Source organism: Rhinopithecus bieti, unplaced genomic scaffold (genome assembly GCF_001698545.2).
Source record: "Rhinopithecus bieti isolate Rb0 unplaced genomic scaffold, ASM169854v2 scaffold_13207, whole genome shotgun sequence".
NCBI lineage: Eukaryota > Metazoa > Chordata > Mammalia > Primates > Cercopithecidae > Rhinopithecus > Rhinopithecus bieti.
Window position 1 is genome coordinate 2,050,985 of NW_016807866.1, and position 25,357 is coordinate 2,076,341.

Below are 25,357 nucleotides of genomic sequence, written 5' to 3' on the forward strand. Positions count from 1 at the left end.
CCCTGTCTATGCTTCCCACAAAAAGAGAAGCATAGCTATAGGAAATTGGAAAGATGATGAATGGCCCCCTGAGAGAATCATACAATATTACGGACCTGCTACTTGGCCACAAGATGGCTCAGGGGGATACCATTTACATGCTCAACCGAATCATACAGTTATAAGCTGTCTTAGAAATAATCACTAATAAAACCTGCAGAGCCTTGACTATTCTGGCCCGGCAAGAAACTCAGATAAGAAATGCTATCTATCAAAATAGATTGGCTCTCAACTACTTGCTAGCAGCTGAAGGAGGGGGTCTGTGGGAAATTTAACCTTACTAATTGCTGTCTACACATAGATGATCAAGGGCAAGTAGTTGAAGACAGAGATATGATAAAACTGGCACATGTGCCTGTGCAAGTGTGGCATGGATTAGATCCTGGGGTCATGCTTGGAAAACGGTTCCCAGCAATAGGAGGATTTAAAACTCTTATAATAAGAGTTACAATAGTAATAGGAACCTGTTTACTGCTCCCTTGTTTGCTACCTGTACTTCTTCAAATGTTAAAAAGCTTCATTGCTACCTTAGTTCACCAAAATGCTTCAGCACAAGTGTACTATATGAATCACTATCAATCTGTCTTGCAAGACGACATGGGTAGTGAGGATGAAAGTGAGAACTCCCACTAATGAGTGAAGTTCTCAAAGAGGGGAATAAGGGAGGAGAGCACCCCTCATATTGTCTTATGCCCAATTTCTGCCTCCAAAGAAAGAAGAAGTAAAAACTAAAAGGCAGAAATGGAAGCCACAGGCAGACAGCCCAGCACCGAGCTCTGGGCCTGGTAGTTAAAAATTAACCACTGACCTAACCACTTGTGTTATCTATAGATTTCAGACATTGTATAGAAAAGCGTCATGAAAATCCTTGTCCTGTTCTATTCCATTCTGATTACCAGTGCATGCAGCCCCCGGTCACGTACCCCCTGCTTGCTCAATCGATCACGACCCTCTCACATGGACCTCCTTAGAGTTGTAAGCCCTTAAAAAGGACAGGAATTGCTCACTCGGGGAGCTCAGTTTTTCGAGACATGAGTCCACTGATGCTCCCAGCTGAATAAAGCCCTTTCCTTCTACAACTCGGTGTCTGAGGGGTTCTTGTCTGCATGCAGCTCATCCTGCTACACTTTAAGGAAAGATAATTCTATTATCTATTTACCTACCCATACATATTTAAGTATAAAAAGACCCCAAGAAAATTTTAAAACATCGTGATTTAAAAAGGCATGTTTCATGACCCAAAATCTTAATGCAAGTATCTTCTCAAGTATGGATATACCTGTCCAGCATTTTTCTGATTGATAAGTTGATCTCCTGCTATAAGAGAATCCCAATTTTGCTGTCTTATGAGCTCTTTAACTTCTTCATTAGGGAGATCGATTCGATAGTTGAAATCACCACACCAAAATACATAGTCATGGGAAAACAGCATCCTTCCCTGAAAGCAATGAGATAGAATTTTAAATTCAAAACAATCAATGTTCAAAAATGTTTTACAACTGTTTCTTTGCCTGAGATATGCTTGTCTCCTCCCATGTCCTGTTTCTTTAATCCAATAGTAATAACACATGTGAAAGGAAAATCAATCTCAGGACCCCAAAATCACTAAGCCCAGAGAAAAATCAAGCCAGAAACTATGACAGGTAAACCTGCCTCCCATTTTATTCCTAAATAAGATAGCTCCAAAGATAAGAAGCTACATACTCCCTCACAATTTGCCCACAGGAAATTCCTTGTGGACAAAGTACAGACAGAATTCAAAGTCATGCCTCTGAGACTCACCTGAGACAAATGCACATCTGACTGCTTCCTCTGCCCTATTGTTTATGTAAAAATTCAGATTCACTGAGCCAGACTAAATTATGTATTCAGTGGAAGGCTGATTTAGGACTTAAAAGAATGCAACCTTTTGCCTCTTATCTACTTCTAACCTGGAAGCCCTGACTTCGAGTTGTCCTGCCTTACCAGACCGAACCAGTGTACATCATACACATATTGACTGATGTCTCAGGTCTCCCTAAAATGTATAAAAGCAAACTGTGCCCCTGACCACCTTGGGCACATGTCATTCTGAATTCTGAAGGCTACATCACGACCACGTCCTTAACCTTGGCAAAATAAACTTTCCAAATTGACTGAGACCTGCCTCAGATATTTTGGGTTAATACACATGAAATATCTATTTAGGTGAATATTCTTAATGTTTCTAGGAACTATCTTAAATTTTCAAAAACACTGATGTAGAATTTGGGGCAAATTAAAATACATTTCAAAGCTTTATCTTCAAGAACAAGCAGCAAGAGCTTACCATAGGAAAACTCAATTTTCGTGCTATTTCTACAAAATCTTCATTTCTTTCTTTGACTTGTGACTGCCCTGCAGCAAAGTGGCTGCAGACAAAGCAAAGGCTGGTTGTATGGAAGAGCATTCGGATTGCAACTGCTCCCTTATTTCCAGTTGCACCTCCCATTCCAGTCTTCACAGTATCAACTGCAACATCCCTTTGAAACAAAGAATTCTAAATCGCAGATTTGAAATTTCAAGAGTTCCATGTGCATAGGAAATTAGGAATATACATAATCATATAAGTACACATGGTATGGTACTTTGAGGGCAAGCCTTTGAAACAGTACAGTGAAGCTATTAGTGAGTCTTTAATCAAAACCCCCAAAACCCCATTTTAAAACAAGAACTATGGATAGTTTTTGTTTGAAGAACTGAAACAATAAACATTCTAGGCTTTTCTTGTTATGTAATGGTAGGAAGTAGCCTTAGAGGAGTGTTCTGTTTACTGACCTGATAAAAGGAGCATGCTGTGGTCTGATAAAAACAAACAAACAGACGCCCACCAACTGTTCAGAAGCCAGCAGCACATACTTGTTGTCTCTGGAGATTGTCTTCTGAAGTTCTACAGCCCAGAGCTTCTGATTTGTTGTGCTACAAGAAAATATTAAAAGAGAATTTTAAAAAATATAATTGACAGTAGCCTCTTTTATGACAATTGTCAATTATACCTTTATCTACCCAAATTTCCTAAGACTCTGAAGGAAGCTTAGGCTGTTTTTGTTTCCTTTAAAAAGGAAAATCTACAATTTAGCCAAAAGAAAACCACATTTCAAAATCTAATTTATTACTTCTTTACAAAGAAAATATAAAGACATTAAATGACTACTCACTGGGTGAGTAAACTCAAACTTATACATTTTACTTTTTCCTTAAGTATTCATTAAGATAACAGAGAAGTACAGTACCATCTGTGGGAGATTGGTTTCAGGACCTCCCGTGGATACTAAAATCCAAGGATACTCAAGTCCCTTATATAAAATGGAGTAATACTTGTACATGTACATCTCTCTTATACTTTAAATCACCTCTAGATTACCTATAATACCTAATACAATGTAATGCTATGTAATTAGTTATTGTATTGTTTAGGGAATAATGATACAAAAAAGTCTGTAAGTAAAAAAGACAAAAAAAGTCTGCACATGTTCAGTACAGACATAATTTTAAAAAATATTTAATATTTTGATGAGCTGAATCCAAAGATGTGAGACCCAAGGATACGGACAGCTAACTATATGTGCTTCCAAATACATTTCCCCGCTTTTAAAATTTAAAATTTTCTAAATTATAATTCATGTCTTTTAAAAAATCTTGCTATGGGAAATTAAAAGACATAATCATTAAACAAACCACTATATACCCATTTTGAAATTACCAACATTTTGCCAATCTGTTTTCTTCCATCCTCTTTACCTTATCACATTTAAATATTATCAATTCCTTATTATCATCTAATATTTTATACGTACAGTTACCCATTTATAAAAAAAAATCTTCTAACAGTTGGTTTGTTTCTTTAAAAAGGGTCCAAACAAGGTCCACGTATTGCATTTGCTGGTCATGTCTCCTAATCTCTCTTTTTTTCTTGAGATGGGGTCTCACTCTGTCACCCAGAGCTGGAGTGCTGTGGCAGGATGTCGGTTCACTGCAACCTCTGCCTAAGCTCAAGCGATCCTCCCACCTCAGCCCCCCAAGTAGCTGAAACTCATTCTTCATCTTCTCAATGAACCTTATCCTGATCATTCATTTGAGAATTCCAACACTTCCCTGTGTCCCTATAGTTGATTCCCTTTTCCTCTGTTTTCCATTGCACTTTTCTAACATGCTGTATAATTTAACTTATTGTTGTTATTGTTCACTGTCTGATTCTTCCCACTAGAATACAAAGTCCATGAAGATAGGGATTTTTGTCTGTTTTGTCTGTTTGATTCATTGGAGGTACTTAAGAGTGGTGCTCAGTAGATACTGCTTAAATAAATGAATAAATATTCACCACTTTATTGGAGAATATATATATATATATATATTATGTGTATATATATGTGTGTGTATATATGTGTGTGTGTGTGTGTGTGTGTATATGTATATGTATATATTTGAGATGGAGTCTCGCTCTGTTGCTCAGGCTGGAGTGCAGTGGCACAATCTCCGCTCACTGCAACCTCTGTCTCCCGGGTTCAAGCGATTCTCCCTGCCTCAGCCTCCTGAGTAGCTGGGATTACAGGCATGGGGCACCATGTCCAGCTAATTTTTGTATTTTTAGTAGAGATAGGGTTTCACTACATTGACCAGGCTGGTCTCAAACTCCTGACCTCAAGTGATCCACCTGCCTTGGCCTCCCAAAGTGTTGGGATTACAGGTGTGAGCCACCACGCCCAGTCTAAAGAAGAATTTGATTAAACCTAGCCTAAAGAAGAATTTGATTAAACTCTATTTAGACAAACAATTGATCCATGCGCTTAGTACTAGGAATCCTCAGAGTTATATTCTAGTTTAAGACCTGAATATATTTTTCAGGAAACATAATCAAACAACAAAATGAGTGAAGTTGATTTCTTTCCAATTTTCCTGATGTGAATTGTTATTCATTTTGGCTAATAAAATATTTGTCACTTGCAAGACTGATGACTATTTCAGCCTATAATTTTCTCCTGAAAAATCTTTTAAAATGTCATAAAATATGGGAAATTGCTGAAATTTAAAAGCAAGCATACTTTGTTAAAATAAAACACTGAAGCTTTAAGCTTCACTCATATAATTTGTATTTATAATATGGTTTCAGAGCAGCAATTCCCAAAGTGTGATCTGGGGACATCTTTGAGGGTTCCCAAAGCCCATGGGGTCACAACTACTAAGACATCTTTCACTGTGTTGACTGACATTTGCACTGATGGTGCAAAAGCAACAATGGGTAAAAGTGCTGGTGCTCTCGCTTGAATCCAGGCACCAAACTATACTAGTTGTCATTACAATCCCCACTGCCATATACCTGCAGAAAAAAAAAAAAAAAAAATGCCACTTAACCTAAGAATGTCCTTGATGAAGCAACAGACATTATTAATTTTATTAAAGCTCAACCCAGGTCGCATCTTTTTAATATACTGTGTGATACACAGGAAATAAACACAAAGCACTTTAGTTGCATACTGACTTATGATCTATAACTCAAAAAAAGAAAATACTTTAAGTTGGGAGTCAAACTGCCACTTTTTTTTTGGAATACAATTTTTCCTTAAAAGAACTAATGACAGACAATGGTTATTCAGATTTAGGTTACTTGGCATTTTTTTCAGCTAAGTCTGTCTCTTCAAGAAAACTAAGAACATTTGTTTTCAATGGAAAAACTTCAGTTTTCAGGCAAAAATTCGTATTCTGGAAAACTTGTATCTGCTACCATGATCCTTATAGCTTCCCAACAATTATTTTCTGATGCAAATACCAGTGATGGTAATTAAACAATATAATGCTTTGGTATTATATAATGAAATGTGTAAAATTTGGAAGCATTACATAACTTAGGGAACCCAAGTGACCAATACATGATGTTACAAAATCATGCAAAGGTAAAAGATGAATTTTAGAATAGAGCACAAAAAGTTCATCAATACAGTTTCAGATTTCATTTTGCAACTAACCTGTAAGACACTACCATTTGGTGTAGTGTCTTATCTACACTACACCAAGATAATACTTCTCTGTTATCTACACTATAGCAGAGAAGAAATGATCTGTTTTGGTGTAGTATCAGAGAACAAATTATCTAGAAAAATTATTAAAATATTTCCTTTTCAAACTACATAGTTATGTGATTTTTCTTCATACACTTCAATCAAAACAACATACTGTAGCAGACTAACACAGAAGTAGATTTAAGAATCTGGCCGTCTTAAACTACACATTAAAGAGATTTGGAAAACTACAAGACAGTGCCATCCTTCTCAGTAAATTTTTTGTTTTGAAAAAGTTATTTTTCAAAAAATTTATTTTATGTTAGCATGAAATAGGTTTATTATTGTTTTAAGTGAATTAAATGTTTTTAAATTTTCATTTCTAATTTCTAATAGAAAGATATAAACAACATTAACAAAAGTTATTTAACATTCTCAATATTTTTAAGTGTGCAGAGAAATCCTCAGACCCAAAAGTGTGCGAAATGCTCTTTTACAGTTTAACAAGCACTTTTCCATTTATTATTTCAAACTATCCTTGTAACAATTACTTAATTATCTGTCATCCATAGTTTCCCTCAACTGGCAAATTTTTCAGTGTATTAATGTGGTTAGCTTACCTTGCATTCACAATGTTTCCAGCATTCAATTCTACCATTTCTTCAAAACCAATTGCAAATATATCAGTTGGCTTACTTCTTTTATCTAAAATTAAGCATCCAAGAAATACTTTTAAATATAGCCTCAGGCAAATGGCAACCCCACCCAATACAACATAACACCAGAGCTCATAAAATTGATTTTGTGTTTTGAGCTTAACCAAATTCACATTAAAGGCAAAAACTCTTGAGTGGAATAAAATTATTAAAATATACTTTCTATTAGGGTGTCCTAAGTTTGCTTCTTTAAGACTTATCCTTGAAGATTCTTCAGTCCTTTCAGAATTCACTTTGAAAAAATTCTTGCTAAAGTTTTTACCAGAGACAGCACAGAAACAAATCATTTCTCAAATCAAAATCTCACATAAAACTGGAGAGAGAAAGAAATTATTCAGAAAAAGCACAAAGAATAAAGTGACTGAGAAACTACCTCAAATTGCTGGTAACAGTTGGGAGGAATTTTCACATTCAAATTTGAAAACATAAGCTTGATCTTTTTGCTATTTTCTGGGTGAAAGAAATCCAGGAAAACTAGGAGAGATCCAGAAAGTAGGACACATCACCCTGTCTAGCTACTGGCACTCTGGAAACTACAAGAACTAACGGAGTACAGAGCTGCCTGAGAAAGCTGCCCAGCGAGACTTCGGGTGCCCCAAGTTTCTAGAAATGAGGACAAATAGCTAGAAAGAGCCTATATGGCCAGATGCTACAGCCCCTGCCTGTAATGCCAAATCCTTTGGAAGGTTGAGGTGAGAGGATCACTTAAAGTCAGGAGTTTGAGATCAGCCTGGGCAACATAGTGAGACCCCATCACTACAAAAAAATAAAAATAAAAAAATTAGCTTAGCATGGTGGCATGCCTGTAGTCCTAGCTACTCAGAAGGCTGAGGAGTGAGGATCTCTTGAGCCCAGGAATTTGAGGTTATAGTGACCTATGATATAGATACTGCACCCCAGCCTGGGCAACAGAAAAAAGACCCTGTCTCAAAGAGAAAAAAAAAAAGAAAAAGAAGAGCCTATAGTCTGAACTGATACTGAAATTTAAAAAGAATTATTGACTGCTATTATGTGCAAGGCTCATGCATACATCATCTCATTTAATCTGCCACACAAACATAAGAAAGATTATTTTTGTCTTTTATTCGCCCAAGTTCACACATAAAATGCAGCCTGGCATACAGACTCTAAAGCCAAACTGCCTTAGTTCAAATCCTGGCTTTGCCACTACTGCATGAACATGGGCAGGTTCCTTCCCTTTCTATGTCTCAGTTTCTTCATCTGTAAAATTGGAAAAATGGTGTCTATGAAATAATAGGTCAGCTCTGAGGATTAAATGAACACATGTAAAGTACACAGAATTATACTGTTAGCTGTTATTTTATTATTATTACTATTACAATTTCAAGTTCGGTTAAGTAAGAAAGGGCATTGTAGGCCGGGTACAGTGCCTCACGCCTGTAATCACAACACTTTGGGAAGCCAAGGGGGGTGGATCACTGGGTCTGGCCCAGTTGAGACCAGCCTGGCCCAACATGGCAAAACCCATCTGCTACTAAAAATACAAAAATTAGGCCCGGCCGTCGGTAGCGCGAATGCCTGTAATCCCAGCTACTCAGCGGAGTAAGGCAGGAGGCATCATTTGAACTCAGGCCGCGCTTAGAGGTTGCAGTGAGGCGACCCACCACTCCCGCGTGTACCCGGGGACGAAGAGCTAAACATCAATCTTCAAAAAAACAGAAAGAAATGAAAAAAAAAAGATTTTGCATTAGAATCATGAACTTAATTTTCTTCTTTTTAAAAATTAACTTTAATTCCTTTTAAAATAGCATATAATTACCAAGTTTTATATGTGAGGGTGATGTGTATAGGAAATGGTGTGAGATAAAATTTTCTTTTCTAGTTATTTTCATCAGTTTCATCTTAAACCCTGGGACTTTCCCCAAACTTTTTATTAAAATGCTCTTTCTCTTTTGTTTTTTTGAGAACGAGTTTCACTCTTGTCACCCAAGCTGGAATGCAGTGGAGGGATCTCAGCTCACCACAACCTCTACCTCCTGAATTCAAATGATTCTCCTGCCTCAGCCTCCCGAGTAGCTGGGATTACAGGCGCACACCACCACGCCCGGCTAATTTTTTTATTTTTAGTAGAGATGGGGTTTCACCATGTTGGCCAGGCTGGTCTCAAACTCCTGTCCTCAGGTGATCCACTCACCTCGGCCTCCCAAAGTGCTGGGATTACAGGCGTGAGCCACTGTGCCCGGCCCAAAATCTTAATAAAAGTATCCTCTGCTCAATGTTTGGTTCTGGCTATTGACAGTTTGGTGCAGAGAACCCAAACTGAATGCCAACAAAGTTTTTCAAGGATAAACCAGTATTCTTAAGTCATCACATAAAGTACCAATAAATATCACTAGTTTTATAAGGTTGCTCAAGATCCACTCTGACATTTCTTGTCTTAGTAATTAAATAGAGGATTAAGAATTGAAAAATGGGACATAGCAGGTTTGAAAAATAAAACTCAAATGATCAATTATATTTTAATTATGTAATTTTGGTTAAAATTAATAAATGATCAATGTTAAATGGACATAATCTAAGATTATGTCCATTTAAAATAAAAACAAAACTAGATTTTCTTACATGTGTGGTTGCCTTCAAAGAAATCTATGTGTGAATTCCTACTTCCTGAGAATAAACTATGAAAAGAAAAAGATTTTTTGCTTTACCATTATATGTTTTTATGAAGTAGAAAACAAAGGTCTAGAAATTTTAAAAAGGTAAGATTTTAATAGATGTAATCTTTAAAGACGTTGGTCTTCAAATATATAGCTTCAAGTTTCTTTCATAAATTAATGCATACTCTGAAGTGCTATATTTGTTTTCTAGATCAATACATCACAGTCAGGATTTATTAACTAAATCTATATTATAAAAAGCCAACCTTGAAACTCCTGGATGCCAGCTAACTTGGGTGCATCAAGAAGCCAGTCAGTGAGTGTCTGATTCTTAAAAGCTATGCTGCGAAACTGCTTCCCACCANTGAAAAGAAAAGATTTTTTGCTTTACCATTATATGTTTTATGAAGTAGAAAACAAAGGTCTAGAAATTTTAAAAGGTAAGATTTTAATAGATGTAATCTTTAAAGACGTTGGTCTTCAAATATATAGCTTCAAGTTTCTTTCATAAATTAATGCATACTCTGAAGTGCTATATTTGTTTTCTAGATCAATACATCACAGTCAGGATTTATTAACTAAATCTATATTATAAAAGCCAACCTTGAAACTCCTGGATGCCAGCTAACTTGGGTGCATCAAGAAGCCAGTCAGTGAGTGTCTGATTCTTAAAAGCTATGCTGCGAAACTGCTTCCCACCATTCACATTCCAGGTTCCGACACATACTCGAATTTTCTTGGGCTTTGAATATTTGTAGAAATTCTCACACATGCTCTTTAGTACTTTAGAAGATGCTAATCAAGACAAGATACAACAGAATTTTAGCTGTATCAAACCATATGTAAAAATTGATTTTCATAACTGAGATATGATGTCTACCGAAAAGCACAATTATTATCACAAGCACAAACAAGCAAAAGATACATGCACAGGCACAAAAAAAGATCAGCCTTCAATGCAAAGCCTGTTATGAGGCAATTAACCAACACATCTTAAAAAAAAAAAAAAGTCAACAATTAAATACAATAGCGAAGTAAAAAAAAAAAAAACTACACATAAAGAATTATTGCAACAACATGCAGAACAAATAGTTCTGTTTCAATAAAATGGTACATTAATGTACAAATCCTAAGAATCATATATTTTTAGGAAGATAGCAATTAACTTTCTACATCTTTCATTAACAGTCTGGTAAAATATAAATTTTATTTTCTCCAAACAAAACCATTTAAGAATATTTACATTTAAGATTGTAGCTACTGACAGGCAGCTTGATGAATAATGGCTCCTTGACAAAAATGCAAGATGATATTTCTGAAAATGAAATCACTACTAAATGCTTCCCATCTCACTCAGAGTGGAAGCCAAAGTGCTTAAACAATGGTTCACAAGTCCCTAAACAATTTATTTTGCTTTTCCACCCTCATCTTCCACTCTCCCTGGTGCACTCTGCACGGGCCTTCCTTCTGTTTCAAAAACATACGAGGTCTGCTTCTACCACAGGGCCTTTGCACTGGCTGTGCCCATAGCCTGAAACACTCTTCCTGTACATCCTTCAAGTTTTTACTTTCCAATGAGGCCTTCTCTGACCACTTTATGCACTCTGCCCTTAACTTTCCATTATCCCCTCCCTGCTTTATTTTTCTCTATCACATTTATCACATTTATAAACTATGTATTTTATTTATTTATCCTGTAACTTTCTCCCCTCATGAGAATGGAAAATCCATGAGGGCAGACACGTTAGTCTGTTTTCTTTATGGCAATACTCCTAGTAACTAAAAGACTACCTGGTACACAGTAAGTGCTCAATAAATAATTGTTAAATGAATGAATGTTCAATACATTTTGAATCCTCAATCTCTTCTTTTTTTTTTTGGTCTACAACCCATCTTTTTTCCCTTTCTAAACCACATTCTATCTTGGTTAAATTCTCAGCATAGAACGTTAAAAGCACCTCAACCTAGAAACAGAATCTGTACTTAATTGGTAGCTAACTGGTAACAGGAAAAGGACATCAAAACTATTTTCACCTTTTACCACATGATCTCATTTTATTATGATATTATGATACCAAGATATAGCAGTCTTATGAGGAAATGAGAGTGAAAAATGCAAGTAACATCTTAGTATTTGGTAAAGATAATTTTGACCTGTGGAACTGCTGATTTAGATAAGTATATCACCATTGTTTCCAGGGGCAGATATGCAGATTGCTCACCATCTAGCTGTTTGCTTTGATAGCTTGTATAGAGGTGTCTGGGTGGTAATGAAAGCAGATTACTTGTCTGGACTGTTAGTATGGTTAATTCAAAGCTGACTGTACCTAGATAAAAATAATTCTCTACGATTACGGTTTATCATTGCTTTTTAAAATTGAAGTCACTACTTGTTGTTACCAATGCAAACATAGCTTCTACAATCTATTCTATATCAACACACAGCTTCTATAATAATTACATGGCTTAAAATATTCAGCAAGACAATGAACTGTGTGAACAAAAATGTGCTGCCACACTGTATGAACTAATAAAGTCAGTCAGTTTTTAAATGAAATAAAAAGGTAAAAAATAGTCCTAGTTTACTCTTAACTGGTGGCACCTTAATGTGCTTAAAGAAACAGTGAGTCAAAAAAATAAAATAAAAAATTTTAAGGAAGAAACAGGTCTATGCTCAAACAACAGATGTCCATCCCTAAATACCATACCATTTCAGAAAATGGTGTTCATTATATAAGTTAAAAATATATCCAGGTGCTCCCTTCCTCTATCCTTCTCAAGAAAATAATCAACAGCTTCTCAAAACATTCAGAACAATAACTAAGCCAAACAATTCTTAAAGGATAGCAAATCCTTTTCAACTAAATTTCTGGCAAGAGTTAAGCTTTCATTCCTTTTGCCACAGATTCATGTTTAAAGACAAGATCATAAACCTTGCCCAGAGAATGAAGACATGAGATTCCTAGGAATAAATAGGCGAGAAAAATAAAAAATAATCTTTAGGTCTTACACACTTAACTATTCTTTGTTAGAAATCTCGGCACTTTTTAAAATTAAGAGATTTCAGATCATATTTTAGTGCATGTCTATAGTCTCAAAACTATTTCATTCACAATAAGGAAATGCAACAATGCCTTCTTAAATATTCTGTGTGAGAAACTCTGTTGAGTAGTCATAAATATCACAGATGGCACTCAGAAATTAATTCAACGTAGTTACTTCTGGATTTTTTTCCATCAGCCTGTTAAGAGTAAGGCATAACACTAATAATGTTTGTTCAATGAAATGTAAAGTGAAATTAAAACAAGCTGAATTATCTTCAACTGGAATTAAGCAATTGCTACAGGAAGACAAAGAGCACTGCACATTTTCTTCAAAATGAAGTACTTAATTTTCTCAAGCTTGAAATTCTTTTCTCAGATTAAAACAAGATATCAATTTATCCTGTTAGAATCTGATGGCAAAATGAGAAAGCTTCCAATTATATGGCTTTATTTGTTTACAATATCAACTTCAGAAAAAAAATAAGAAAAAATTGCTTTTATTTATAGATTGATTTTCTATACTGTACCTGACTGTAATGTCTGTTCAGAAACTATGGATGCATCAAGAAGAAAACAAAGAATCATTAGTAAAAACAAGTTACAATTAAAATGTAGAGTACAGTGACAAAACATTTTGAGAAGACTGCACTTTTTTATTTTAAGTCAATTTGATGACTTTATTTTTTCTGATAGCTATAGAACACCAAAGGTTACAAATAAACGACAATGATGGATACAAACCTTCTGCACCTAAGAAAAATTCTACAGTGACTCAGTGATGTCCACCATTTCACCATCAGAAGCCCCTAGGCCTGCTCTTCTGGCTGCTCCTGTGTCTATGTTATACATGCATGTGTACATGTATGAGAATATTATGAATATAAATACGAAAACCTAAGAAGATGGAGGATGTTGAAGATATGGAAGATACTGTCCTAATATACAACTTTTAGTATTCTTTCTGGGACTTAGCAGTTGATAAGTACAATCACTTCAGCTATAACAAGAAAAACACATTCTAAAAACATCACCATGCTATGCAAATTTTAAAAATTCCCACAACCACAGGGCTCATGGGAAGAATGGGTAAGGGGTACCACATTCAAAAACTTCAACAGTGACACACGAAAAAAGACAGGAACCTCATAAAAATAGTAGCAAGACATTACACGTTAAATGGTTATGAAATACATGAATATAACCATTAATAAGGCACTTCATCTTGAATGAAGTTGGCTTGTAGAAATGGGCATTAGACAGGGTGCAGCTTGTAATGTGAATAATGGTAAAAGGGATATCTGAAATTAGATGAAACGTTGAAATAACAGATGTGAATAGGTATGGCTCATAACACACGTAGTGAACTGAGGCAGGGGAAGATGTTTGAGGTGTATGTGCATATGTGTATGTGTGTTTTATATGTTATATATATTTCTAGCCATCTTAGTTCTGCTGGGTGCACTTTTCTGCATTTACCTAGTGTTGCTTGCCAGCAAAATCACTCATAAGCTCATGCAAAATTAGCCTTATGCTCAAACAGTTGCCTAATATATCACAGTGGAACAAATTCCCATTCTCAGAACAAGCATTACAGCAGAACTGACTGTACTTTTTTTAAAGGTATTATTTTACTTATAGTAAAATGTGCAGGCAACTAAAAACACTAATGCTGAAGTTTTGGGATTACATAAGTCCCTTGCTTCTCCTCTTCTTTCCTTCAACCACTTACTTTCAATTGTTGCTTATTAATGCCTCCACATCAATGCAGGCACAGGTGGAAAGAGGTGACAAAACACAAATCAGTCAAGTCTCTACTTTTAGAAGCCAGGAAGAAAGCCTGAAGTTGAAAGTAGTAGCTAAGATCAGATACTTTTTGGAGTTTTAGTAGGTCTAAGTTCCCCAGCCCACTTATAGGTCCCTGTGGGGCTGTCTGTAATTAACTACCTTTAGGCACCATGCAGAATTCTGAAAGAATCCATAACCTATTTGACCAAGTAATTACCCAAGAATACATTACTTGATGCAGAAACAATTTTCTCCCACTTGAACAGGAAACATTAACAAGTTTGGTTTAGGGCTAACAGAAAAAAAATTTGTTTTCAGAGTGCTAAAAGTTAAAATGGAAAAAAATTATTTTGTCAATTATACCTCAATACATTTTAGAGAAAGAAAAAGCAAGTCTAATCTATTAAGTTCTACAATGAATGCTAAGTTTTCCCATCATGCTACTTTTATGTGCTCACTGATAGGAGAAGCTTTTTTTTAATAAAAGACACAATGAAAGGTGAAAACCAATTCTGAAGGCCATATATTTATTTCAAATATTAAAATTGGTAATAGCAGTTAGTGCCCAATAATTAGCACTACTTTAAATTATTAATATGATTTAATGCTTATTCGAACAATAGGAATTAAAAGTTAAGACCAAGTTACAGAAACTTTTGGGGTAGTGATTTAAAAAATAACCAATATAGGCATTAGTTTTCCAGTAAAGCATTTTCTGCAAAATTAGGTTATTAAATGCTCTATTAAAAGTACCAGGTGAATATTCTATGAAATATTGCCTTGTACAAAGTTAACAATGCTTAATTATTTACCCTCTCAGTCATAATCTATAGAAGAAACCATGCATGGGCCTCAGTTTACAGCTTAGTAATACCACTGATTATATAAACATTTTAAAACAGACAAACTTCCTTTGGAGAACGTAATTTTTAAAAATTACCTTTATAGAAATCCCTTCGAAAACTATTTTAACCAACTAAAAATTGTTTGTGTAAATAAGTTTACATTTACCTCTTGGACTTTTAGGAATGTAAATAACAAATAAAATATAAAGTGTACATACCACGTAAACTTCCAGTAGTTAAAAGTGCTCGAGCTTTGTCAGCTAAATCACTATTCAGAGTATTTCCCAACAGCAAAACATCAATGGCCTCTTGCTTGGAGCTGTCAAAGAAGTTATTCTGAATTGTCCGGGTAACAGACCGAGCACCATCTTTTAACTTTCCAGCCTGTTGAGAAAGAAAGGAGTGCAGATTTTCATTTTAAATATTACTGATTTTACTCAGTAGGTATTTTGAAATTTTAAATCAGTTTTATATGATTTGAATATGAAAAAGGAGCTAATCGTTCTATTTTGAATATACAGTCATGACAATTAAAATGCCTCCAACATGTCACTGTTTCCTTTCTTCTTTTGGATTAAAGCTCTGCACAAAGAAATGAAAAAGCCCAGTGCTACAACCTCATCCAGTAATGACATCTAGAGCAATAAATGTTTAAAATTGTTTATTACAAAGGAAATAAACTGAAGTGAACTTATTTAAAACAAGACAATTCCTTCTTACAAGGTAATTTGTAAACTTGGGGATAAAACTTGGGTAAGGAGAAATGGGAGATAAAAGAAGATACACTGAGCTTAACTGCCCCTAGAAAAACTTCAAATTGCTTTGGTAGTAGAAAAAGAAAATGGAAATTGCTCCCAAATAGCTAACATTAGTTAAAATTAAAACTAAACCTAAGAATGAAGGTCTAGTCTCAAAAGAAATTTACAAGTACAGTTCACAAAAGAATATTACATGTAAACTACAGTTTGTATATTTTGAGTCATTTTATTGCCTATGCAAAAATACATCATAAAATAAGAAACTTATTCCTATAGTGAGAGTTGATTATAACTTTTAATGAATATATATTTTACTTAGGCATATCAGTTACCATAAGGGATTTATTTTGATCTTACAGATTTTTGATGAGCTGCTCAAAACAGATAAACAACTATGCGAACGCTTTAGGAAAGAGGCGCGAGTTTGCAATATATATATATGTTTTACTTTAATATAGATAATCAGATAAAACTCATAGGCTTTTCTAGTATATAATAAATAGTATTCTTCTATCTAATATATATATTTTTTTTTTTCATGAGAGTGAGAGAAACCAGTTTTCTTCAATGCCGTTAAATGAATGCTACTATATTTAATAAGCAATTAATGTTTGGCATTAATTGTTATTTCCTTCTATATAATAACATATACAAATGACATTATTTGAAAAGAGACTCACCATTCACATTATCAGGCAATTAATCAAAAGGAACCCAGAGAAAGGAAAAGAAAGAGCAGTTCAGATGTTAGATTTTAGTTCAATTCAGACTAGCATATTTAATGTATAAAATTTTATATCTGTATATGTTAAAGATAAAAGATCACTGAAAATATATGTAACCTCTGTACACACATTGTAGTACATACATTGTAGTCACTGCAGAAATAAAAAGGTAGAAGAATATAAAAGAATATTTTAAGCAATAGTTTGAGAATCAGCTTTTAATAGCAAGAATTATGTTCTTTATTTAAAAGGAATAAATCAAAGTTTAACAATTTCATGTTTACAAAATAGGGACCACTTAAGAAGTAAATATTTGTAAAAGTCAATACAAATTATTTCTATGAGTTGAACAAAAGAAACTTTGCAGGTAAGGTCAATATCTCTGGGCAGAGGCATGGCGTATTATGAGACACAGAAGAGGAAGACTTGGAAATTAAAAGAAGAGTTGGAGATCATGAATGGTCTTTAAAGAATTTCAGCTGCTATATGGAAGAAGCTGAACGAGAACTATAAAAGTGATAAATGTTCTCATTTCTATTCTGGAAATAATTTGAGGAATTGTGGAGAATTAGAAAGTTGATAAATTCAAGTGAGGCCAGGATCCTTAAAAAGTTAAACAATATTTAAGAATATAAAATAATGAAAATTATCTCAAGTATTGTTCTAAACTCCCTCAATAAAGGCCAAATACTTGAGAAGAAAGTAGTGTGTAGATACTGTCAGGAAATAAAAAGTAATGGTGAAACAGACAATTATAATTAAGTCCATTCTTTTTTTTCGGAACAGAGTCTCACTCTGTCACACAGGCTGGATGGAGTGCAGTGAAGTGATCTTGGCTCACTGAAACCTCCACCTCCTAGGATTCTCATGCCTCAAAACTCCTGAGGAGCTGGGATTTCAGGTGTGCACCACCACGCCCAGCTAGTATTTTGTATTTTCAGTAGAGATGGGGTTTCGCTATGTTGGCCAGGCTAGTCTAGAACTCCTGGCCTCAAGTGATCCACCTGCCTCAGCCTCCCAAAGTGCTGGGATTATAGGCGTGAGCCACCACACCTGGCCCATATTTCACATGTCGTTGGCACATCTTGATAGCCACCTTCCCAAGGTAAGATAAGTAAAGATCAATTATGCCCTGATGTTGGGTTCATAGTAAGCACTGCATAAGCTGCTGATTGACTTATTTGTCCCAGTGGCATACATCACACATCTATTAACCGTACGCACTGTGTCAAGTGAAGGGAACACAAAGCCAAATAAGAGAGAACCCTTTATTAAGAGGTCTATGGTTTTAAAAATCATATTTGTAATCAAACAATACAAAAAGTGAAACAGATATACAAGGGAAAATCATGAAAAAAAAGAGCAATATATATCATCTTAGTGGATTGTCACTAAATGACTAGATACGTCATATATACATACTTCCCAAACTTAGGGAAATATCTATCTTCCATTTATTCACTAGTATCCACTGTGAAAGGAAGTATCAAAGAAGGCATAAAAGCACATTCAACAGAATTCTAAGACATATCTATTAATGTAAACCATCTATTAATTTTAAAAGGCCATTTAAAAGCTTTATGAAGAGAGGAAAAAGAGGATATTCTGTAATGTTAAGATAGATCTAGATCTACCTTCGCTTTCCCTTCAAGAGCTCCAGTTCCTGCATATATCTTACTGATTGAATCACCATTCACGGACCACATTGACCGAAAAACTTCTTGAAAGCGAGTCACCAACTGAGGCTTTTCAGCTAAACCAAGAGCTTCCAACTGTTTAGCTAGCATCTAAAACAGCAAAAGAGAAATTTTTATAAGTACATTAATATATTAATTGTAATATGGCTTTTAAGAACTACCAGAATCAAACCAAAAATTTATCGTTATAGCACTATTTGGGACTAGATTCTGAAAACATAACAGTTTACTAGGCTGAGTTATTTCCCATCATTTCAATTTTTAAAACAAATACTATATCAATGAAAACTACAAGTATTGATAAGGACTTCTTTCTGGTTAAATGACAAAATTTATCTTATTAAAGTATCCCTATAAATCAGAGTTGTTTACCTTGCCCACCTAAAAGAATTCATCCATCAACAGTCTGCATTAGAACTGAGAAAAATGTTTACTTAGTTTACCTAAATAACTAGGTCTCTTTAATTTTTTGGATTTGGCTTTATAAGTTTAAGTAATTAAGGTAGGTAAAAAAAATATGGAAAAAAAGGAGTTGCTGCTCTTAAATTGTCACAAAATAAAGAAAATAAGTAAAACCTCTGAATAAAGTCATGACAGCTTTTTATGCATAAAATCTTCATTGGTAATATATATAAGGAAGAACTGGGGGGAATAGCATGCAAGAAATTCAAGGACCTCTCAGCTTCCACAAGTCCCTATCACATATAACAATAAGTGTTCCAAAAAGTTACTGATCTTTGTATGTATGAATTCTAGCCTAGAGTCAATGTTCAATCTTTATCCAATCTGTTTATCTGGAATCTAGTCATATTCTATGCCTTGCATTTTCACTTAACTCTTTCCAATTTATGTTTTATTTTATCATGTAAGTATGGTGATTATCCATAATTATAGAGAACCAAAAGCTAAAATAATATTTTTTTAAAACCTTAAACTGGGTTCATTTAATTACCTAGAGACTTATACCAGAGCTGTTCTTTGCTAGCATGGAGAATAAAACAAAATAAGCTCCAGGGCCTCCTTTATCATTTAAATCTTTCTCTCTTCAAGGAACTGGGCAAAACTGATCTTACTTCTCTACTAGTTGGGCTTTGTCTATCTTAGTGGCAAACTTTGTAAACTGTCGACCGTTTGCTGTCCTAGGGAGTTTTCTAATTCCTAGCTATCAACAGTGGAGAATCAGCTAAGTCAGATCCTGAAAACTAACATCTGTTATAATTTTGATGAAGAGATCCAAGTCTTTCAATAAGCTTATTATCAGAATCCATGTACATTTATTCAACCACTTAAAACCAGAACTTGAAACAAATCCAAGCCAAGATAAGATAAACTCTTATCTAAATGACCAACATGCTTGCTTTCATTTTCTTGTTTCTGTCAAATTTTCTAAACAAATTACAAATAAACCTCAAAACATTTGAAAAAATCCAAACAGTAAAATTTCTTTAGTTACATGAAAAATATATTCTATAATAGAGAATTTTATACACTGTACTTTCATTTTTGAGATAAAGAACCTCAGCTGCAAAGTAACTAATTAACCAATATTCAGGTCAAATTTAAGATCATTAACTAGAGGAAATAAGAACATGTAACTTCCTATTGCTGTTTTTTTTTTATAGCATTTGAGAACTATGTTAAGTTCTGATGGAACTAAATGAAGTTTAGCCACAGCCTTATAACCCTAACTTGCAGAATAGGGAAGACTTAGAAAGTTCAGCATTGCTAAACAGTTTGTCAAATAGTTGAGACTGTGTTTATATTAGGCTGAATCTGATGGATAAGTAGTAAAGAAAAAAAAAAAAAGTTGCAAACAGCAACCTTATCACAAAAGTTGAATCACATTCATTTTCATTCTCACTAACTGGCATTTTCATCTGGTCCTGTTTTTTATAACTACTAATTTGAAAACACCAAACGAACTGGATTGGGTTACAAATTGTCAAAAATACAGTCCTACATAATTGTACATGTGAAAATAGACCCTTCTTATCCTAAAATAGATTGTCAAAAGATAACACAGAGAATAAAAGGCCAAATACACACATACACCCACACCCACACACACACGTATATATTTCCTCCAAAAAGACAGGGAAAAAATTGTTGAAATACTATAAACAGCAGATTTTAAAAGGGAGAATAAGGAACAACAGAAGTAGATAGACAGCTACCTAAAGAGAATATGAAGATCAGGTAAAGGAAATATTTAAATCAAAACAAAGTTTGGCCAAAAAAGAGACAGAGACTAGAAGTACAAAATGAAGCATAACATTATATATATTTTCTGAAAAGTAATAAGAAACCTAAGTATTACAAAAGCACTTAAAGAGGCAGATGATACAAGGCACATACATTTTAATTCATTTTTTTACCTCTAAGCCAAGAAATGCCTGCACACTATTTGTTCTATCAAGACAATCCAAGCAGTTTGTTCGAACTGTACCACTCTGGCATCTGTAACCAATAAAGTTAAATATCTAGTTTGGAACAAAAATAAAGCTAAAACAAACAGCAAATAATTGAGGTAATTAAAATGTAGCACCCACCTTCCCTTCCAACTTTTTACTATTACAGTATTCAAATATAGAAAAAAAATTATACTGTGAACATCCATATACCCACCATTTAAATTTGACAACTGTTAACATTTTGTCACATATTCTTCATTACATTATCTATCACACACTTACTTTTAATTAGGCCAACAATTAGAAACTAAATACACATTCAGGTTTATGCTCTTACAGTTCTTTGGACTTAAAAGAAAAATATTTATGGAACAAATTTTTTTTTTAAACCTAAGATCTGTTATCTCTAATTACTGTGAATACAGCATTGATGCTAAATAAAATACAAATTGAAAAATAAAAATTTGAGCTTTCTGCACTCAAGTTTCCCTTAACCTATATTCTGAACTCTTTTAACATTTACTTTTCTCCTCTATTTCACATACAAAAACTGAAATTTAAGTTATACTAAAGCAGACAGTAAACAATGTCTTTCACTTCTATTTGCATTTAACAGTCTTTACTGGCATCAAGAAATATTAAAACATAAGTTTTAAAAGAGAAGCAAAAGTTTCATATATAATAACATGAAGTATGAAGCCAGACAAATCCCAGTTCTAACACTTGTTAATTATGAGACTTGCAGCAGATGGGAAAGGACCTAACAATAGAGCCTATCCCTATAATTGTTATTGATACATGTTAAGACTTAAGTACACTGCCTGCTCCATAAAATGCGCTCACTAATGTAACCTCTTATTATTATTTGATGAATTCTAAAGAAAGAAAAACAAGTTTAAAATCAAGTATAGGATGGGTGAGATGGCTCATGCCTGTAATCCTAGCACTTTGGGAGGCTGAGGCAGGTGGATCGCTTGAGCCCAGGAGTTTGAGCCCAGCCTGGGCAATACAGGGAGACCCCCGTCTCTACCAACAAAAAAAAAAAAAAAAGCCAGGCTTGGTGGCACACAACTGTAGTCCCCGCTACTCAGGAGGCTGAGGTGAGAGGATCTCCTGAAACCAGAAAGCAGAGGCTGCAGGGAGATGAGACTGCACCACTGCACACCAGCCTGGCAACAAAGTGAGGTCCTATTTCGAAATAATAAAAATAAAACAAAAAATTTAAAAGAAATTTTATTTGATTAAAAACTTGAATTTTAAAAGAAAATGTAAGAGTTCAACGTTAAGAATAATTTTAATTATAGCAATGTTCCAATTCAAAGAACAGAGAAACAGGGAGAAACAGGGGAGTCAAACCTTTGAACTTCACTTCCATTGAAATAAAAAAATCCATAATCTAGAAACTTCTGGACTTGAGGTTTAAGGACACTGTGTAATTTTTCTGCCTTTCCTCCCTTAACCATTTGATGATAGTCAAAATTCACCATCTGGATATCAGCAGCATGTTCAGAAGCTTTCAAATGACTCTGAAAGTAAAAAGGCAAATATTCATCTAAATGAAAGTAAAAAGGCAAATATTCATCTAAATATTCATCACATTTCATTGACACTGGCAATAAATCTTTTCCCTGAAGTCTCACAAACTATCCCTCAGAGATAAGGTGACACAATTAACATCAGGGTACTTAAATAATATTCTCATCTGGTTTAGGAAATAAAAAATTGTTTCCAATTGCCAGCATTTTATTTTTACAACACAAATTTAATAACTATTTATACCTATTATAGAATCTCAAAATTATCTAAGACAAAGCCTATCAAAGACTGAAAGATTCATATTTTATAATTTCATTCAATACATACAAGTATTTTAAATTTTACCATAAAGTCACTCTGTAAAGTATAATCTGTTTATTAACAATATTTCACAAGATTAAAATAACAGCTATATAATTAGGATGCTTTTGGACTTAGGAGATTGAACTTCAGAAAATGTTTTTTAACTATCTTAAGTTTACAATCATATGTAACACCATAATTTATACTAATTCATTATTAATTCAATAAGTGCTTATTAAAATATTTTTTCTTTAGAAGTCAGGCAATTTGGGGGTTCCTTTTGACATGAAATTCTCAAGTTTTCCCTCATCAATGCAAGAAGGTATAGTGTTGCATGTATATAAATGCATTATTCACAATTCCATAGGTTAAAAACAATGACTATGGTTCTAGGAAGCAGGCAAAGCAATCAACAGATGAAGAAGGAAACTGCTATTTCTCTACTAGTGATAGCTAAACTTTTGGCAAGGAGGGTATTTTCTGTTTCTCTACAAAATGAAAAGCAGATTAGAAAACAGTGTCATTTGCATTGAAAACTTTTCAGAATCCCAGTTTCAGCAACATTAGCCTAAATTGTTTCTTAATAGACCCAAAGAGTTCAAGTTTCCAACAAGTACCCAACCTTTTTCTTGGAAGTAATTTGCTTCCTGGAAGAATCTGATTACCTTATTATTTTATTTTTTACTACCATTCTAGGTGTCCATGGGCCAGAATGAAATAAGAAATGACCATACTTACCTGGAAGGCTTTACTTAACATATGTTCACCTTCCTTAGATCCAAGCAAATTTACTATTATTTGTTTACCATATAAGTTCTTAAGTGTTCTAAAATGCCTATTTAAGAAAGAAAGGAAATAAGCACATGTTAAATAAGAAGCCTAATTTTTTCAATAAACAAGAATCCATTATTAAATACAACTTATATGGTATTATTTTAAACACAGAATTGGAAAACTGGGTGCAAAATCATTGTACATGGTCTCAAAGCTGAATTTATGAAAACTTATGAATGCAATTTCCTCTCTGACTTATGGGTACTGAGACTCCCATCCCTGCCGGAGCTGTGGAGACATCCAGCTTCTGCCTACTCTGTGAGGCTGGCACCAGACAAGACAGACAACAGCCATAAGCTTGACTGGAAATGCAGTAAGGGCAGATGGCAAAGGGCTGCTGCTCACATGTGAGGACATCACATACTCTGTTGAGGATTCAGAGGGACCTCCTTACTAGCTCCAGTCTTCAGAAAAATGGGCCCCAAATACGAGTCTTTTTTTCTTTCCAGCTTCTAACCATTCCAGAAGCTATGTAGAGCAATGCCACACAAAGAAATGTAACACAAACCACACCTATAATGTTAAATTTTCAAGAAGGTGCATTTATAAACATGAAACAAAATATACTTTCTTAAACTCAAAATGTCTAAAATATCATTTCAACATGTAATCAATATAAAACAACTACAGTTAACCTTTCAACAACACAGGTTTGAACTGTGCAAGTCCACTTATATATGGATTTTTTCAACTACACAAGAATCAAAACTACAGTATTCCTGGCATGCAAAACCCATGAATATGAATGATGACTTCATAAGCATGGGTTCCACAGGGCTGACTGTGGGACTTGAGTATGCACAGATTTTGGTATGTGAGGGTAGAACCAATACTCTGAGTATACCGAACATGATTTTACTAACGAGACACCTTACATTCTTTTTTATTTTTTAAGGCAGTCTTTGAAATCCAGTGTGCATTTTATACTTGCAGCACATCTCAACTGAGACTAGTCACACATTTCAAGTACCCAGCAGCTACATGTGGCTAGTGGTTGCTATACTGGACAATGTGCCCACAGAGGAAATTTTAACGTCAAGAGATTAAGACCCACACTTCCAGCACTACCACCCCCAGAAGTCGTAACAGTAGGTGTCACTGTCTTTCAATTAAATTAGGAGTCAGAAGGAATTTTATTTAAAGCCAAAAAAGTTTGAAATGAATCAGTAAATATAAGTAGTCCCACTGCTTAGCAATATCAAAACTTAAAGCACTATGTAAAAATTGTCTTACCTGTCAAAAGCAGGTGCATTGGCCTCAAATCCCCTTGACATACGGACACGATGAGATCCCACCTTAGACAAGAAAAATATATTTAATCAAACCAAAAACCAACATACAGACGAAAGAAATATCACTGCTTACAATATTTAACAATTTCTTTGCTGAACACACAGTTGTTAATCAAATAACTGATTTTCATTCATGATATGCTTTTAAAAAAAAAAGTTCCAGGGGATTTCCACCCCCCACCTTTATTTTTAAAAAACCAACCTCATCAAAAAAAGAACTAGAAGTTACCTCATTATGAAATATTCGTAACTGATAGGAATTTTATTGATGAAAACTATTTTTAAAGGTGTTTTCATATATGTTACTTTAAGTTCAAACTACATGCCCTGTGTAACAGATAGTATTACCATTTGGGTAATTAAAAAAACTGAAATACCAACAGGTGAAATAGCTTGCTCTCTGAGATCAACATAACTAATTCCAAAAGAGATTCAGATGAGATTTTATGTCTCTGACCTAAATTCCTACTCCTCCAAGCTGCCTACCAGTACAAATATCTATGTGCTTTTTTCTTCTGCTATGTTGAATACTCTATTCACCTCTCTCTCACCAAAAGTTCCACCAAATTGAGAATATCATTCCTTCCTGGAAAAGCAGACTTTCCAAGTCAACCTTGCCATCACCCAACTATAGTAATTGCACATTTTGCAGAATCAGAAATTTTGGGTTAAGCAAATTAAACAAGATGGAAAATATCTACCTATTGTATATTGTTATAATTTTTCTTTTCTTACATAGG

General features: G+C 34.3%; 1 protein-coding gene across 14 annotated transcripts in view; it reads right to left on the minus strand.

The window, feature by feature from the left end:
* Positions 1-25,357, minus strand: part of SYNJ1 (synaptojanin 1) — a 111,660-nt gene that overhangs the window by 44,198 nt on the left and 42,105 nt on the right. For 11 of the 14 annotated variants that reach the window (XM_017883907.1, XM_017883905.1, XM_017883902.1 and 8 more), the window contains 13 exons: positions 24,559-24,620; positions 23,230-23,326; positions 22,009-22,178; positions 20,617-20,698; positions 18,179-18,331; positions 15,280-15,445; positions 12,959-12,982; positions 10,087-10,182; positions 9,654-9,749; positions 6,674-6,758; positions 2,836-2,976; positions 2,348-2,540; positions 1,319-1,477 (listed from right to left, as the gene is read on the minus strand). In XM_017883907.1, the coding sequence (XP_017739396.1) occupies positions 1,319-1,477; positions 2,348-2,540; positions 2,836-2,976; positions 6,674-6,758; positions 9,654-9,749; positions 10,087-10,182; positions 12,959-12,982; positions 15,280-15,445; positions 18,179-18,331; positions 20,617-20,698; positions 22,009-22,178; positions 23,230-23,326; positions 24,559-24,620 (1,524 nt within the window). Of the gene's footprint in view, positions 1-1,318; positions 1,478-2,347; positions 2,541-2,835; positions 2,977-6,673; positions 6,759-9,653; positions 9,750-9,990; positions 10,183-12,958; positions 12,983-15,279; positions 15,446-18,178; positions 18,332-20,616; positions 20,699-22,008; positions 22,179-23,229; positions 23,327-24,558; positions 24,621-25,357 lie in introns of all 14 variants that reach the window. The other 3 variants (XM_017883903.1, XM_017883915.1, XM_017883904.1) reach the window with 3 other exon arrangements.